Source organism: Trachurus japonicus, chromosome 17 (genome assembly GCF_045865225.1).
Source record: "Trachurus japonicus isolate A0001 chromosome 17, Traja_1.0".
In the NCBI taxonomy this organism is placed as follows: Eukaryota; Metazoa; Chordata; class Actinopteri; order Carangiformes; family Carangidae; genus Trachurus; species Trachurus japonicus.
In genome coordinates, this window is record NC_140923.1 from 32,606,764 (window position 1) to 32,623,758 (window position 16,995).

General features: G+C 43.3%; 2 protein-coding genes across 2 annotated transcripts; one reads left to right on the plus strand and one right to left on the minus strand.

Moving 5' to 3' along the window:
- The first annotated feature begins 4,661 nt into the window (after positions 1-4,661).
- Positions 4,662-6,659, plus strand: LOC146971128 (transcription factor Jun-like). Its single transcript, XM_085805200.1, has one exon. It carries the CDS (start codon positions 5,041-5,043, stop codon positions 6,031-6,033), a length of 993 nt encoding a protein of 330 aa, XP_085661326.1. The 5' UTR covers positions 4,662-5,040; the 3' UTR covers positions 6,034-6,659.
- A 571-nt stretch (positions 6,660-7,230) lies between these two features.
- tada1 (transcriptional adaptor 1) lies at positions 7,231-13,713 on the minus strand. Its single transcript, XM_085805199.1, has 8 exons — positions 13,586-13,713; positions 13,026-13,117; positions 12,851-12,916; positions 12,453-12,547; positions 12,108-12,320; positions 11,095-11,246; positions 10,744-10,900; positions 7,231-8,470 (listed from the first exon to the last, which is right to left on the minus strand). The coding sequence occupies exons 1-8, from the start codon at positions 13,666-13,668 to the stop codon at positions 8,318-8,320; spliced, it is 1,011 nt and encodes a 336-aa protein (XP_085661325.1). The 5' UTR covers positions 13,669-13,713; the 3' UTR covers positions 7,231-8,317.
- Between the last annotated feature and the right edge of the window lie 3,282 nt (positions 13,714-16,995).

The following is a 16,995-nucleotide window of genomic DNA, read 5'->3' on the forward strand; positions in this document are numbered from 1 at the left end:
GGTGAAGAGGTGAATGACTGTCTGCTTCCATTGAGAACTGACAAGCCCCCACTATACATTGTGCATTGTGATGAGTACAATATGATACCAGGAAGATAAGAAGTTGACACTAAGCAAAGTGAATCATTCACATTCACATTAACTCTGTTAATCTGGATGTTTACAGTCTCATGTTCTCCAGTCAAAACACACAGAGCATGGACAAAGAGCACAATGCTCTTCGGGAATATCGTACAAATTAAAAATGTTTTAGAGACACTCAGAAAATTAACATTTAGCTACTTACCGCAACGTGTTATCAGCCCCCTCCAGTCTGTTCACACCATCGGATGTGATGTGATGTGTGTGCTTAATAGTTAGTTTCCTGTTACTTTGGTGACATCGGATGGATTTTTGTCTATTTCTCCTTTTTTTCTTGTTTATTACCTGATATGTACTTATCAAGATGCCTCTGGTACCCATTACATGACTGTATGATGGGTTTTTTTATGCCTGATGTTATGTCATGTGACTGTTACCATAGAATGCTTATGCACACATGTTTCTCTTTTCTTTTCATAGTGTGTGTCCTATAATGATGTAACTTTTTTTGAATATTGTGCACTTACATGTATATTTTGTCACATGATCAATCAGGTGACTCATCATGTGGGTATATTAGAGGCTTGCTTTCCCACTGTTTTAGTCTGAGGAAGGGTTTCTAACCTGAAACGTCACTCCCCCTTTTGGGTGATAATAAATGATTGCTCTGGAGCTGTTGCTGTGCGGACTTTCCTTTTTCTTAATAGTGAGTAGGTCACTAGAAACTTAAAACAATTTTCACACAGAAGTCCATCAATGTCAATCACAAGAAACAATACGTGCCACACTGAAGGGTCATATTGTGGGCAGTTAGAAAGGCTGGGTTACCCAGAGGGCAAAATGGCCCCAGAAACTTCTGCCTGGGTTAACACCACTCAAGTGCACTTTTTTTTTAACTTCTTCTAGTTGTTTGCAAGACTATCAAGTGTTTTGTAATCTCTTATCTATTGATCTCCCTTATTATCTGGCCCTGTCTCAAAATCTAGTTGTAAACAAGCACTATATTTTAGAGGTCAAACTGTGTTCTTACAGGGCACTTTCAACTAAGTTAACAATTAACTTTTATTATCTCAAATTATGATACTGGCACACAGGAAAACAGACATTTATTTACCCACCTCATTAACAATAGCTCTCGTCTGTCTAAGGGTTGTAGTGATAGTGTACAACACAATGCATGAACTGTTTAACTGGCAAAGCTAAATGACACACAGCCACCACTGATGTTATTCATTACACCTGTGCCCATACGCTGATATGGAAAATGTCAGCTGTGTCAAGGGTGTGTTATGAAACATTAACTTTCACACCATCATCGTCTGTTACAACAGTGTATTTGTTGGGGGTGAAAAAAACGAGGAAAACCCTGAATACCCGGCATGTCAGATTTTGAACTCTGCATCCCGCCTCGTCTCTTTCCTCCATTGTGTTATTTTCTTGGAGGAGATAAACAGCTGTCTAAATCTAAAGGAAGTTGTGCTGGCTGTGATCAGCGTGTTTGGACCAGGAATGATCAGCAGAGATGGAGTACAGAGAAAAGGCGAGCAGCAGGACAGGAAGAAACAGATGGTCTTTAACAAACACTGCAAGGACAGTGTTTGAAATCTCATCTGTCTCTCTCACCGCTCGGTGTGTCTCAGTGTGTGTGTGTGTCTCTGGTCCACCGCGCCTGAAGGTAATCAAAACTTTGCTCTGTTGTTACATCAACACATGCATATATAGTCTTCCTCTGTTATGCTCTCATGGAGAGGGGGCAGTGTTTCCATGGACGCTGTGGTCTGTCCCACCTCTGTACAACAAAAGCAGGCCTGTTGGGAGGCAGGCAGGAGGACCAGCTCCTGATTAGAAAACTCCATGCAGTGGAAACAGCTGGCCCGGGCAGGGAGGAGGAAAGTACTGTTATCTGAAGGCGACCCCGTTGGGCCGGCGGAGGGGAAAAGCTGACAGAGAAACAGGAAGCAAGGCCGGAGCACAGCAGTTCTCTAATAGGAAAATACTCATCTGTGTGGCTTCACAGGTGTACACAGAGACATGGGGAGAGTAAAGTAGCTCTGAAAAGTTATTGTTACACAGGAAGCTGTTCTGTTATGTTAGAGGAGAGGAGAAGAAAGAACAGCTGAGGTCTGGTTTGCCTTCATTACTGCTGCGGTATTAGACGCAAACGTTTTTTAAAGCATTCCAGTGCTGGCTTTCTACTTCAGGGTGTCAAATACTTCCAAATGGGTGTTGCTCGGCTGTGTTGTGAGGACAACTTGTCATCTCAAGAGTGTTGACCTCAGCCAGCTCTGGTTCTCTCAGGCTGTCTGGGGCTGTTAACTTATTTATAGTTGGCTTGAGGAGAACATGTTGAATAATACAATGGGGGAGGCCAGACAGACTGGACTGCAGCTGTACAGAGGCTTCACTCATTAATGCGGCTACATAGTTACCTACGAGGCCTATGAGAATGAGTGAGCACAGAATGTTATGAATGTGTTTGTAATGCATCAGATCATGTTGAAGGACTACTTTTTTTTAAATTTTGTTTGAGCTAAAAAAAAATTGTAATAATATTAATAGGCTAATCACAATAGAATTGCCTTGATTATATATATATACATATTTGTTTTTTTAATAACCTCTATTGTATGCTCCAGGGCCAGGTAAAGATGATGTGCTTAATGTAGCTACTGTGAGCTCACTGGTTGATTAAAATAAAATATAACTTTTTGTGTCCACAGAGGAAGTTTCACAGGCCAATAATGCTCATTTTATGGAGCAATATAAATACCAGCTGTATGTAGGATGTAGTATCTATAAATACTTACAGTAGTTGTAGAATAGAGGGCGGTGCAAGATAGCAGTGGTGGTGCCAAGCATGAATGAAAGTGCAGCACAGTTACTACTGTGTGTTATAAATAATACAATAAACAATGAAAACATAGACAGGTGACTCTGAGGTGGTGAGTAACTAAGAGATATGAGTATGAATGGGGACAAAAAACAACAACATAGATTTCCTAAACAACTTCAAAAAAAAAAATTGGTTATTATTGGTACAAACAGTTACATTTAGATCAGCTTCTAGTTATGTATGGACATAGTCTAAATGTTATATATGTATTATGTAGATGCTGTATATTTGTTGCCTCTATGACCTAATAATTGTATGTTCCTGTTAACTTATCTTCATTTTCTGTAAAGTCTACCTGTTCCTGCCACTTGCCCAATAGGGTCAGTTGTATTTCCAGCAACCCACTTCCTCATTTCAATGCTAGAAATCAAAGAGGAACTTGGAAGTAGCCTATGCGTACCTGTAGAACTGCATTTCTAAAGTGTGTTGTTCTTTACAACAAAGGCGCTCTCAGTGCAGGTCTGATCTGTCATCTTCACCTCTTCCCCTTTCTCAACGCCTCTTCCTCTTCCCTTCAACTATTTTAGCTGCTGTCAGCACTCACCTTTTGATCCGTCACTACATTTGTGTAAACACGGATGATTCCATGCCACTACAATTTGATGATGAAATAATCACGTCCTGTTGTAAATGTGCTCTTGTCTGTCTGATCTGTGAAACTTGACCTTATGTATAGACAATATACTCCATCATCTTCTTCTCATGGATCATTTGAAACAGGCCTTACATTAGGATGGGTAACAAATAACTGAGAATAAATGTAAGAATAACTATTTTTAATAAGTCAATTTACGTATTTCCTTTCTTGTGTTGGCTAACTTCAGATATCTGCCCTAATTGTGTAACATTAAAATTCCCCACTGGGTTTAACATGTCTATATGTAAGTTTGTAATTATCTAGGCTATTGTGAACAAAAATATGATAACTATGATTGGTTGATTTAACTTCTAAATATCATTTACATTATTTTTTAATTATTTAACAATTTGGACAATTGAGTCAAAACTATAGGCTACTATTAATGATAAATGTGGCTTATTATCTAAACCATAGCAAACAGATCGGCAAATCACAAGAAAGCTATTTTAAAAAATCATTTAGTATCTGTAGGCTACTGATGACTATGACTAAGAACTCTGAAAGGCACTTCCAAGCACGCACAGCTGCAGACATAAATATTTAAAATGTGTTGTTCCTCACAACAAAATAGTTTTTGGTGCAGGTATGATCTGTTACTCTCACTTCTCCTTCTGTTTCTGTTTCCCCATCATCATCATCACTGTAACCACATTCATTTCTGATCCAGCCATCAGAGTTCACAATTTGAACTGTAGCCTACACTGACGATTTCTCATCACCGTGTGTGGATAAAGACGTGATCATGATGTTTTTGTGGTCATCTAAAGGAACTTTGTATCTGGTGTCTGAGGCTAAACTCGACAGAGAATCTGGAGCAGCCCTCACTTCGGGATGGGTAACTAATAATTGAGCGGGTAACTAAATATTCAAAAACACTACGTAATCCCAGAGTACATTGCTCCACTGTCTGCATTACCTAATCCCATAAGCCATCGCGAGGGGGCGTGGATATGGCTCGTTGTCAGAGCAACCTGCATGTCATTAGACATGCACCGCCCTCCAAATCATCTCGAGCCAATGAGAAGCCGTAGAAATGACATCATTGTTATTTTCAGTAGAGCTGCAGCTTAGAGGTGGATAAAGTTCGTCTCCACGTTGGAAGTGATAGAAAGTATTATCCCTATTCAGGCACCGTTTCTAGTTTTGGGGAAGGAGGATAAATCGGAAAGGAGCCTGAGGTGTAAACACACCGAGACTCGGCGACAAGGGACGACGTGTTGTGTTGATGATCGTAGGCTCCGGGTCGCGAGAGAAAAGTTTTCTCAGGACACTAAGTTGTCAAGTGAGTTGAACTTCAACAATAGGCGGACTCTACCACAAGACAGTTGAGAGAAAGAGAGTCACAGTAGGCTACATATGTAAACAGTCGATTTTGGACTTTTTTTTTCCAAGGAGAAAAGACCTCCCTCGAGGTGACACAAACTTTATGTCCAGAAAAATGGAAGCGACGTTTTACGAAGAAGCCGTGAACGCCTCCAACTCTCAGCATGACGGGCCGGCGGTGTATGGGTTCAACCCCAAAACCCTCAAACAGACCATGACCCTGAACCTCAACGACCCGAAAAACTTCAAACCACAGCTGGGCGCCAAGGCTCTGGACATCCTGACGTCCCCCGACGTGGGCTTACTGAAGCTGGCCTCGCCTGAACTGGAGAGACTCATCATCCAGTCCTGCAGCGGACTGACGACTCCCACCCCGACCCAGTTCGTCTGTCCCAAGAACATCACCGACGAGCAGGAGGGCTTCGCCGAGGGCTTTGTCCGGGCTCTGGCTGAGCTCCACTACCAGCAGCAGATCCCGGTCGGCCACGACGCGCAGACCGGCGCCACCAACAGCAGCGGGTCCGGGTCCGCTGCGTCCGAGGGCGGCGGGATCCCCTACAGCTGCACGGCGCGCGCCGAGCCGCCAGAGTACACTAACTTGGGCACTTTCAGTCGGGCTGTGGGCTCTGCGTCCGGACCTGCCAGCGACAGGCACCCACCTTCAAGTTACCCATCCGCCCCCCAGCCCCCCCACAGCCACATGGACCACCAACTGGCGGCGGTAGCGGCGGCGGCGGCAGCGGCGGCGGCGCAGCACACGCGGCTACACGCGCTCAAAGAGGAGCCGCAGACGGTGCCAGAGATGTCCGGAGACACCCCACCGCTCTCCCCCATCGACATGGAGTCGCAGGAGCGCATCAAAGCGGAGAGGAAGCGCATGAGGAACCGTGTGGCAGCGTCCAAATGCCGGAAAAGGAAGCTGGAGAGGATCTCGCGGCTGGAGGATAGGGTCAAAAACCTGAAGAGCCAGAACACGGAGCTGGTTTCCTCTGCCAACGTCCTCCGGGACGAGCTGGCTCTGCTCAAGCAAAAGGTCATGGACCACGTTAACAGCGGCTGCCAGCTCATTTTGACGCAGCAGCTCCAAGCTTACTAGACTGCCAAGGGAAAAGAACCAAGGGACATTGCTTGGGGACCAAATGCAGCTTAAGTGGCCTGTGCAGCCTTTCCAGGGGGAGTCTCATTTCAAGTTTCCACCAAATGATCCGCTCAGGCAGTTTCCACACACGAATGGTTGACTGACAACATTAGAACTGGTCAGTAGCCTATAGTGAGTTATAACAGAGCAAAGGCCACTATAAAAAAAAATAAAATAAATAAAAAAAACACTGCACAGGCGCACAGCTCACAGGGAACATTTGCTCATATTACTCCTCTGATGTGACTTGTTAAATATTTCTGACAATTGTCTTTTATTTTATTTTATTAATTTTTATTTCCATCCAAACCTTGAATAGGCTATCACTTTTGCTAATTCAGTCAAGCCAGAGAAACATGGCAAGTGTCCATACCTTGTCAATTGATTGAGGCCCACAGTCTTCCATCCTGACAGGACAGTCAGAGAGAAAACACAATGTGAACCAGGTGTTGCCCTGCAAAGCTTCCACTAGGTGAAGTCTATGTATCTATGTATGTATATATGTAATGCATAAGGACTTGAGTCAAGCACTGAGTATCCCACCAGCGACTAGCCGACATGTATAGAGTAACACTAAAAGAAAAGTTTCACACCTTTACGCAAGGACTCTACCAGGTGTGTGTAGCGTTTACTGACAAGAACTGCCTTACTTTCTTAACCCTTGTGTTCATACAATTGTGATATGGGTGTAACTAATGTTAGACCTGAAATAACACTTTGTAATAATATTTGTACGTTGTACTTTTGAGCACTTCGACTGTAAATACGACTAAAATAAAAAAAATAAAAATAAAAAAACGTTAGACACGCGTGATGCATTTGTGTGTGCTGAACAATAGGGCGGGGTGGGGGGTGGGGGGCTGTAGAAGATCAGATAATTGAATACAGTCTTTATGCGAAGTGTTTGTTATTGAAGGAACTGGGGCGGACGGGATATTGAGTCACTAGTGCAGTGTGGGGTGCTCGTAATGGCTGGTGAGTCTACTCGGGCTCCCATTGGACGGCGAGGTGTCGGAAGTGAGCCGCAGGTAGCCAAATATGGCAAGAGGTCCCGAGTGAGCGCTGGGACGTGTGCATGTGTGTGAATCATCACTGTCCTCCTACTACAGATGGTTACTTAAGGAGAAACAACATCTAATAATATAGCCATGGGCATATTTAATATAAAAGATGCTATTTTATTTATTTTACCAACTCCTGTGTGTAAAATAAATTACAAACAAGCTTTGTGTAAAAAAAAAAAAAAAAAGGTACAAATTTATACACATTTTTACCTGAACTAGACAAACATGGCAAACAGATATTCAAGTGCACATTAAAGATTTGACTCAATCTGCTCACACCAACACTGAGAGACGCCACTCACTACAAGTTGTAGGAACACTTGAGAAGGTGGATGAAGGGCAGGAGGAGGCAGCTGTGCCAGGTGTGTTTTAAAGGCCCACACACACACACACACACACACACACACTGTAAAACCACACAGGTGTTTTCACTTTTCAGACGTCTTCAGGGTCTTCCACAGTGTGCTTGATTGACATCTGCTGCACCTGTTAAGAGAGACCTATACTATGCCATTTTATTGGTACACTAATCAGTGGGTTTAATTGAAAACACCTGTGAGGTCTCTGTTATTGGTACGTGGTCATCTGGTCATGTGCACGACGCTGCATTAGATATGGCTGTTGTGTTTTCTTCAACAGACGTGGGGCATATCTGAATATATCTATATCTATGTGTACAAGATGAACTGCAGAGAGTAGAGCCACGTTTCTTTCTATTCACACTTCTTACCCACACACACCCAAACACTGACACTGTACAACCTAGGCTGGAAATGGATTTCCTGGCCATTGCTTGTAGCTGCTGTTTTATCCTGAAATTAAAACACAAATATTGCGATCTGAAAAATTAAATTCCCACTATATGACAGAAGATGCTAATGATGGCTGGTCGACGGCTGCTGGACCAGACAGAAATAAAGCCGCTGCAGTGCTAATTTGCCAGCTATTGGCTGTTGGCTGGAGCTGACGGCCTGCTCTGTGTCCACTGTCCAACTATTTTGTTTCATCTCGCTCCACTCATCCTCTTACGTTTCTGTGCAACATGGATGTGATTTTCCAGGTTTTTTACAAGGGGCTTTGAACACGACATTACCCGTTCATTTCCATTTGGGGATTATTCTTGTGTTTGGTTCCTGATCATCTCCACAGTTCATTTACAGTCCAGTTGCCAGCGGCCCTCAGCTGACGAGCACGCCCTCTTTTGCGGCAAGGCGTTGCCGGTGGACATGGTCTTGTTCGAGTTCTTCGTGGCTGGGGTGCCAGAGCCGCGACAGGATGCGCTCCATGTTAAGGGCATACATAGTGTGGGAGGGCATCACACCATGATGAACCTACAGCAGACAAGGGTTAGGAAGGATATTAAAAGGTTTTATGGTTAAATGATGACCGAACAGCGTTAATAGTGGGAACTAATTCAGTGACAAACAGCAATAACAAGGTTCCAAGTTCAACATGAAAGTGGAACAACAAACAAGAAATACAAACTTTGACTGTTCAAATATTTACTTCCAATTATGAATTAATACATGTGAACAAGTATTAAAGAAAACAAGGTCATCATGACTTACAAACAATATGACTGAGGTTCACTGAGTTCTACACACTATATGGTCTTCAATTATGCATAAACAAGTACGGTAATATGTCATAACTTTTAAAAGCACATGTTTTAGGATAGGATCTTTGCAGTAGTTCGTCATCTTTTAAAGGCTTAAGTTACAATCTTTGAAGATTGCATGATACAGTCTTCTAAAACATGTATTCAGCTTGTTTTGTTAAACCAAGAGTGCAAAACCTGCCAAATTTTATATCACTTAAAGCAGAAGTAAGCAATCCGGTCGTTTTGGCTAACTTCCTGTCAGCCGATGAAGTTAGCAGTCCCCGCCCTCATCCCTACGTCACCACATGCACGCTAGAGCATGGCTACCCGACCCGAGCCCACGGGTAACGGGCCGGGCCTGGTTTTTAATTTATTAATTCGGGGTCGGGTCGGGCTGCACGCGGACAGCTGGTCTTGGTCGTTGGTCGCAAGCGCTCTGAGCGGCGCGTGCGTGTGTCGCTAGTGCCACTTCAGGTGGATCCGTGATCCATGAGCCAATCATCCGTCCGCAGTCTAGGCAGAGGAGTCCAGATGCAGGTTGGATGCGGGCTGCCCTCTGGTGTCGCTGGGCACGTCTCTCGGTCCTTCTCTGCTGGTTGCTGTCGTGTATGAGTGAGGTTGCTCTGGCACACACACACACACACGCCGTGTCCACCAAACGCTCTCTCTCTCTACCGAGTCGTCTCACTTCCGAGCTGCTTGACGAGCGTCGCGTAGGGCTGTTCGATTAATTGATTTAAAATCGTAATCGCGATTATTTGGCTAAGATGATGTTAAAAACGTGAAATCCTAAAAATCGATTATTTACTCTAACTAGGGTAATTACGGTAAGCCCCCGTTCATGAATCTGGGCTGCGCTGAATTACCGTAATGACTGCCGCTCCTTCCTCCCATCACGCTCTCCCACTGCTCTCAACCACACACTGTAAACAAGCATGTCGGCATTTTGCTAAGACCAGCGAGGATTTCGTTGCCAAAAAGACCAACGGCCCTTTTCCACTACACAGTTATAGCTCTGCTCTGCTCGGTTCGGCTCGGCTCGACTCGGCCGTCGTATCACAGCGGTACTGTGATATGACAAGGATTAGGTCTTCTAAATTACAGCTGAGTTCTTCAGCGGGGGCGGGGTCGTCATATAACAGCGGCTATGGCCGTGTTGTCTCGATTACAGACCGCATGGTTTTCCACAAAGCAGACATTTAACTCAGGTGACAGAATAACAACAGTTTGTCGGTGTGTTTTTAAAATTAGCGATTCTCGTGACGGACGTATGGTCGGATGTCGCGCTTGCGACTCTTCCGGTGACAACGCTCTGGCCAATCAGTGGAAGGCAGTCAGTTGACGTCACATTTTTAGATAGATAGATAGAACAGCCCTAGCGTCGCGCTGTTAAATGTTTGCCGTCATTGAAAATAACGTGCATTTTGCATAATAACATTTAGGGTAACGGGCCGGGTCGGGCCTAGTTTTTAATTTATTAATTCGGGCTCGGTTCGGGTCGGGTTTGAGAGTCTCGGGCTCGGGCCGGGTACGGGCTTAATTTCCAGGCCCGTGCAGCCCTTGGCTGCACACACAGAGAGGACCGCCCCTTTATGCCGTTCTCTCTCCTCATTGGATAAAGGTTGTAGGATACAAGGAAAGTTTTCTCCTCTGCTTACAGCAGAGCAGAGTGACTGACAGACCCGTGTTTCAGACCAAACACTCTATATACGTATGTGATTGCTGTCGGAAGATAGAACTATTTAAGACTTATATTAACACAAACATTCCGCTTACTTCTGCTTTAAGACTGGAAAACAGCAAAAACACCTGAAGGGTGGGAGCTTGACTGCTCTTTTCAGATAAATTACATTACATTTGCATCAAAATTTTGGATAATTTTGAAAATAAATTTGTTTTTCAGTGTAGGAACATAATAATTCCATTTGAAAACTTACTATAACAAACTATAACAAATGGGGGACTATATTTGCTGTCGATGTTCAGGTCTAGGTTTTTTCTTACCTGTAAAGCCTCCAGGAGGTCAAACAAGCTGATTGGAGAGAGGGGCGCTGGAAGACTGTCAGCTGAACAAGCCAATAAATGGACAGCTTGTTGCTCAGCCTCGTCAGGCGACACCTGGGGTGGTGGGCCGGCAGGGAGAGAAGCACTTGGCGGAGGACTGCATGAAAGGAGAAGGAGATGTTGAGAAATGCGATCAGGTATACAACAACCCTAGTGACAGCTCAAGAGACAATGGCCAACTGTCAAGATTAATTACTGGAAATCAAAGGGAAAAAAAAGACATGAACTCTTTTCATTTTATACAACATGGATATATTATCTGTTACTAAGAGCCAACACAGTTGTCCCTACCATTCAGTAACACTGTGGTAAGCAGCAAGGCTGTTCTTCAGATAAGGCTGTGGCGTGACATCACTGCCAAAGGCATAAGGGAAATGACCATCCCGTAACCGATACGCCTTCCTCCGGGTGATCACAGCAGTCAGGACATCTTTCAAGTGGTGCTGAAATAAGTCAGAGCTCTGAGTTAAGCTTTGACCGGTGTCCTGAGTAAACACAGCTGTCAAGTCATACATAATACGTAGTGCAGAAAATAAATCTCCCCATCCGTTTAATCCTCTGCATGGAGGTTAAAACACAGGATGTCAATGAAAAGTTCAGATCCAAAATTAATCTCCACCAAACCAAGACGCCGTTGTTTACTGAAGTTACAGATAATTGAAGATGTTTGCTTGGAAAATTGATTCATCAAGTACAGAATTAATTCAATTTTTTTTCTAAAGATATTTTTGGACATTTTTGCCTTTAATTGACAGGAGAGAGAGACTGGAATTACACGGAACACAGTTGGGAATCGATGTCACGATCACTGCATTTGGCATTGCCAACATGGGACCTGCTCTTAACCACTCGACCACCAAGCAGCACCCCATTACTTCAATTTTAAAGTACAGTATTAAAACAGAGGCAGAACATTTAGGAACCCTTCACTTTGTTTCACTTACTCCTACTCTGTAGGAGTAAACAATCCTCTACTAGATGTGAAACAGTGAACTATAGATACCTGTTTTTTGGGAAGATACATGATCATTTTCTGTGCTATGAACTTTTTAGATATGTAGTCAATCATACCTGATGCCACAGGAAGAAAAATGTGGGGTTACATAGTCTGCTACTTGTGTCGGAGATGTGTGTTTTATGGATTACAGAGGGTGGTATCATCCAGACTAACCCTAATCATCCACACATTACTGGCCCACAGGGTGATCAGTACACTATCAGTACAAATGATTTGATACATCAGCACCAGCGTCAAGTCCCCCCCATCACACAGGCAGCTCTTTTGGTTGGCAGTTTCCACACACCTCTACAGCATAGATCATGGTGCTGACTGCGTCCTCCGTGATGTTGTCCAAACCCAGCTCAAACGCTGTCACCATCATGCGGGCCTCCAGTTGGCCCCGTGTAGGCAGCAACAGTGTGTGAGCGCTGAGACGAAGCTCCTCCTCTTCACCTCCGACCTCCCGTGGACTGAAGGCCTGGGCAGCGCTCAGAGGGTTCTGAGGCTGGAAACGATGCTGAAGTCACAAACAGGTCATACAAACATCCAAATGCTATAACCAGTTGTTCAGACATGAACATCACTACTCTTTAAAAACACAACACAGCTAGCCATCATTTGGGAAACAATCTGTTTTGAGACCACTTACATCAAATTTCTGTCTAGAAGGACATTTCTTCTTCCCCTTTGGTTTGCCTGGCTTTGAAGCAGAGCCACCTTGCCACTGTAAGGGTCCAGTGCCCTCTAGAGGAGAAAACCGAACAAAACACCAGGTTGATGTGAGACACATTGATGATGAATATTCATTTACAACAGCATTTCCCTTAAGTCAAATATTCTGAATTTTTTAGGGGGTATTAATTAAGTTTTGCTCGCTGTTGATTGAGCAACAAATTTTCACTGAAAGACAAAATCTTTAATCAGACGGTGTAGTACAACGGATGGATTAATTTTTGACCAAATGACGCCAAAATAACTTACTAACTATAGCTTTAATCGCAGCTTACATTTAGATACAGCCATGTAAGACCAATAAAACCTTCCTACCTGGCGTGGAGACGATGATCTGGCAGCGAGTGAGGATGGCTAGGAGAAAATCATTGTGGACATGGACTGCAGATGAAGAAGGTGGGAAATGCAGAGTCAACAACACCTTATAGGTTGCTTTGATTTTTCAAAATAAAAAATTGTACATGCATAACTTTGTTTCATGACCACTAACCATTCTCCTGTGCCAAGAGACGACGCGCCTCGACGTCAAACTCCTCCTTACTGATCTTCTGTTTAAACCATAGCTTCAGGTTTGCCCAGTAACTGCAAACACAAAACATCACATGTAGTATTAATGTCACAACAAACCAATAGTTAGGTACATGGACTGCAGCTTCTGTATGCCACTGTCTTCACATAAATGTACGATGGTGGTATTAACGTTAACTGTTTAGTTTCTAATGGCTACGGTTACCGGTTTTTCTTTTCTTTTCCACGCTAACTTAAGATACACTTATTGAAATCTTCAAGCCCAGGTCATAAAAACTGCAATACCGCTAAAATACAACTATGAGATACTTTCCGTTAAGTTTAAAGCAAGGTGTAAACGCGTATCTAACGTTTGTTTGGTATTATTTCACGATGGGAACACAGAATAAATGGATGCTGCATTACATTAGCAAGTGCTAGCATGCAAGTTAATGTCGCCTTTACTTCAAAGAAACCAAGAAACAAAGTCAAAAATCAGCGCCAGTAAAGGTTTATACGTACAAACACTTTTTTTTCACTTACTGTTTGACATTATCACCAATTGCATCGGTTAAATTTTTCTTTGCAATTTCAAGCTCGCTAGCATGAGCCGCCATAGCGTTCATAAACTCCTACACAGACGTCATCACCCGGTGACAAACAAGTCCCGCCCCCTTATTTTGTACCGGGAAACTTTATTGCTCTGCCCCAGTTGTACATTAAACAAACAAGACGGAAACTTTATTTGAATTTTCTATCTACATGACAGACAGCCCCAGTAAAAACAGCTGTGTACTGCACACAAACAGCTGTCGTGATGGAAAAGCTATACAACTTTATAACCAGTCATATTCAGCAACAAAAGTGTGTTTTTCTTACCATTGCATATGCTTGGACCCATGTCACATGTGTTTTCACACAGCCCATGCTACCCATTTTATTGCATTGAGTGCACTGTTTATTATGAAATGCTTCGTTTGGCTGTTGTTTCTTTTCTTTTCTTTTTAGCCTCATCCCAAGAATTTCATGTCTTACCTGCAAAGACCATGGTGTGGTTTGGTAGTAAACTTACTCATCCACTAGGTGGCATCATGGCACCATTATGAATTCTGCAAAGCCTAGTCTCTGGTGCTGCAGAACTGAGAAGCCCCTTTTCACCAGTTTAATGTGCTTTAAGGGGGTGTCAACAGTCATTATAGAATCAGGGTCAAGATGCATTCACCATGAAAATGTAGGGCAGTCACAGGTTCTATTATGATAAAGCACCGTAGGTTCCCTACAGCCTGAGTGATGTATGATGTATGTTAAAGTTTGACCTTAAGGTTGATGTGCAAGTCTGATCAACGCCAAGCACAAGACAAGAAATGGCATAAAGCTGAGAACAATTTGCAACAAAGAAAGTGAATGTTATTTATCCACCTTTCAAGGTCTAGGAATGCTTTATCATTAATGGTGTTTTTTTTTAATGATGTTCCAACTTTTTACTGGCCAGCGAAGTTAATCAAAGGGGAACTTTTTTGGTCCATTAACTCCAGAAATACTAAAAAAGAGAAAAATAGGGGAAAAAAATAATAATAAGGGTTCAGTCTCTCATTCCAATGCTAAGCCAGCTACACACACACACACACACACACACACACTGTCACATCCCATTTTAACCACTGAAATTCTTGCCCTATTCCAAAATCATTCACATCTGCTGCAACTTTAGATCGCAGCAGCTAAAATGTGAACTAGTGCTAAATGAAGACACTATATTTCCTGTTCTATCACTGCAATGTGTGGTAGAGTAACCAACCGAATTCAGACCTGATGGAAAAAATGTTACTAATCATATTAAATCATAGGCTACTCCGGTTTGGCTGTGGTAGGACTTTAATTTCATTTGACAATCCCCAGTGGTCTGGGCTCAATTCAGATCGACACATAAAGTCTGGAATATTTTTCCAAAAGATGTATTTTTGTTTTAATTTGTATAAAGATTTGCAAACCCTTTATTCTTGGTGCTGTCGTTTTTAAAACTGTTCTCTATAATTTATTGTTAGTAGCTAAAAGACAGAGCCGAACGAGTGCTGTAGAAACCCCCTCAAGTCTTTCTGTTTTCTTCTCTGCTGAACTGGATGTAAAATATTTCTGCGGTTCCTTCTGTGGCCCTTTGGCTCATGCCTCTCCTGAGCAGGTTTAGACTGGGGGGACCTTTTGTTTTTCACTGCTTTAACTGTGGTATAAAAACATTTGAGTAGTCAGGTTGCTTGCTCCTTTAGCTCTGTCACCCCAGGCGGTCGTGAAGCCTTCAACAGACTCCTGTGACTCATACCAGGGAAATCATATTCAGAAAACATACAGTCATACAGTAGTTGATTAGTTGGTCCTCCAGTTCAGTAATGCTGACTCCACACTGTTCTATTTCCTTACAAAGGAGATTCGTTTGATCATGTAAAGGGGTTTCAAGGTTTGAGTCTAGAATAAACAAGCATTTCATGCCAACCACTCGAACAATGAAAACCACCTGAATCTTTGGTCACTAGTAGATGTATTTAACAGACTGAGTGTCTGTTAATAAGCAGCTGAAACTCAAGGAGCACACGTCTGGCGGCTCGAATGTTCCTCTGTTTGTTATCTCTGGGTTGCGATCAGTGCTTCTAGATTGACTTGCTTCTTTCAGGAAAACCTCATTAAAATAAATCTCATTTTCACAATCTCAGCACTAAGTTGTGTGCATGCACAGCTAAATAAGATATTACCCTACTGTGTGTTTTAGACCAGTAAGGGCGAATGGAAACTTCAGCTGTCTGCAGCTCAGTGAGACTCCCCAGAGACCTCCAGATGATCATCCATCTTAAATAAGTGTCTGTTAAGCTTTAAATCAAAAGGGCACTTAGGACTGGACTTCGTTATGGAGTTGTTTAACTGTCCCAGTTAAGGCAAGAATTAGTCATGGTGCTTATTTTCAGAGAAAACAGCTCCACATCCTGTCTGTTGATTTGCTGGTTGACACTAACTGAGCTTTTGCGGACTAATGAGTCACTCTCACGGACATTCCCCCAACTGCAGATGCAGATGTCTTTTAGTAAATAGCAGTGAACTCCGGAGCCAGCGTCTTCCAGAAATCTTCTGAGCATGTAGACAGTGGAGCTTCACTTAGTGACAAAGAGGGCTTTCACCTCGAAAACCTCCAGGACCACACGGCAGCGTTGCTCAGCCATCCTCAGTCTGCTGGCCAGGTATTCGAGGTGGTACGGGCCCCAGTGTGGTCCCCTGACCAGAGCCAACCATGTCACCTTCACTGTTCCAATGTTTGACTGCGTAGGAGTTTGGTTTTTGTGGGCTAATCGTACATTTCCATACGCCCATGAGGCTGGTTAAAATGTGAGGGTTCAGTGTGTGGTGAGCAAAGTTATTGGAAGACTTCAGTTACAGCTCCTGTGGTGACCAAGCATCCCACACTGGCAGTCTGTGGGGTGGTTAGCCCCGACCTTTGAGAGGCAGATTTGTGACAGGAAGGTGGCCCGTTATAACCGGCTGGGAAAATGTGCTGAAATTAAACCGATGCTCTCATCACATTCATCAAAAGTTGTAAAGGTGCCTGTGAGAAAGGTACTTTGCTCCAGAACTGCTCCAGTAAAGCTGCTCAGTGGCCAACAGCGGAGGATAGGCTAGACACAGTATGTGGACAAAAAATGATTTGTGCTCACATGGATAATTTTCCAATAAATTACTCAGACGGGTGTGTACATTTGGAGAAATGCACCTATTCACTTTCTTGCTCTGTACACTGAACATGAACCAAAAGTCAGCAGGCAGCTCACTTATAGCAGATAAGGACTGGGAGAAGGGGGACAGTGCTCTTCACACTGTCATCCACCAGACATTAGGCCTACCTCTGAAGCTTATGAATTCTCTCCAAAACCAAAGTGTTAACACGATTTGTTGTGGTTTTGGGGGGAGTTACA

Bases quoted from the DNA above. Each gene is read 5' to 3' on its own strand.
- LOC146971128 (XM_085805200.1), top strand. From the start codon at position 5,041: ATGTCCAGAAAAATGGAAGCGACGTTTTACGAAGAAGCCGTGAACGCC.
- tada1 (XM_085805199.1), bottom strand. From the start codon at position 13,668: ATGAACGCTATGGCGGCTCATGCTAGCGAGCTTGAAATTGCAAAGAAA. The intron at 12,321-12,452 runs GTAAGTGGTCTC...TTGTGACTTCAG, and splicing joins CTTCTAGACAGAAATTTGAT to CATCGTTTCCAGCCTCAGAA. The intron at 8,471-10,743 runs GTAAGAAAAAAC...TGTCTGCTGTAG, and splicing joins ACCTCCTGGAGGCTTTACAG to GTTCATCATGGTGTGATGCC.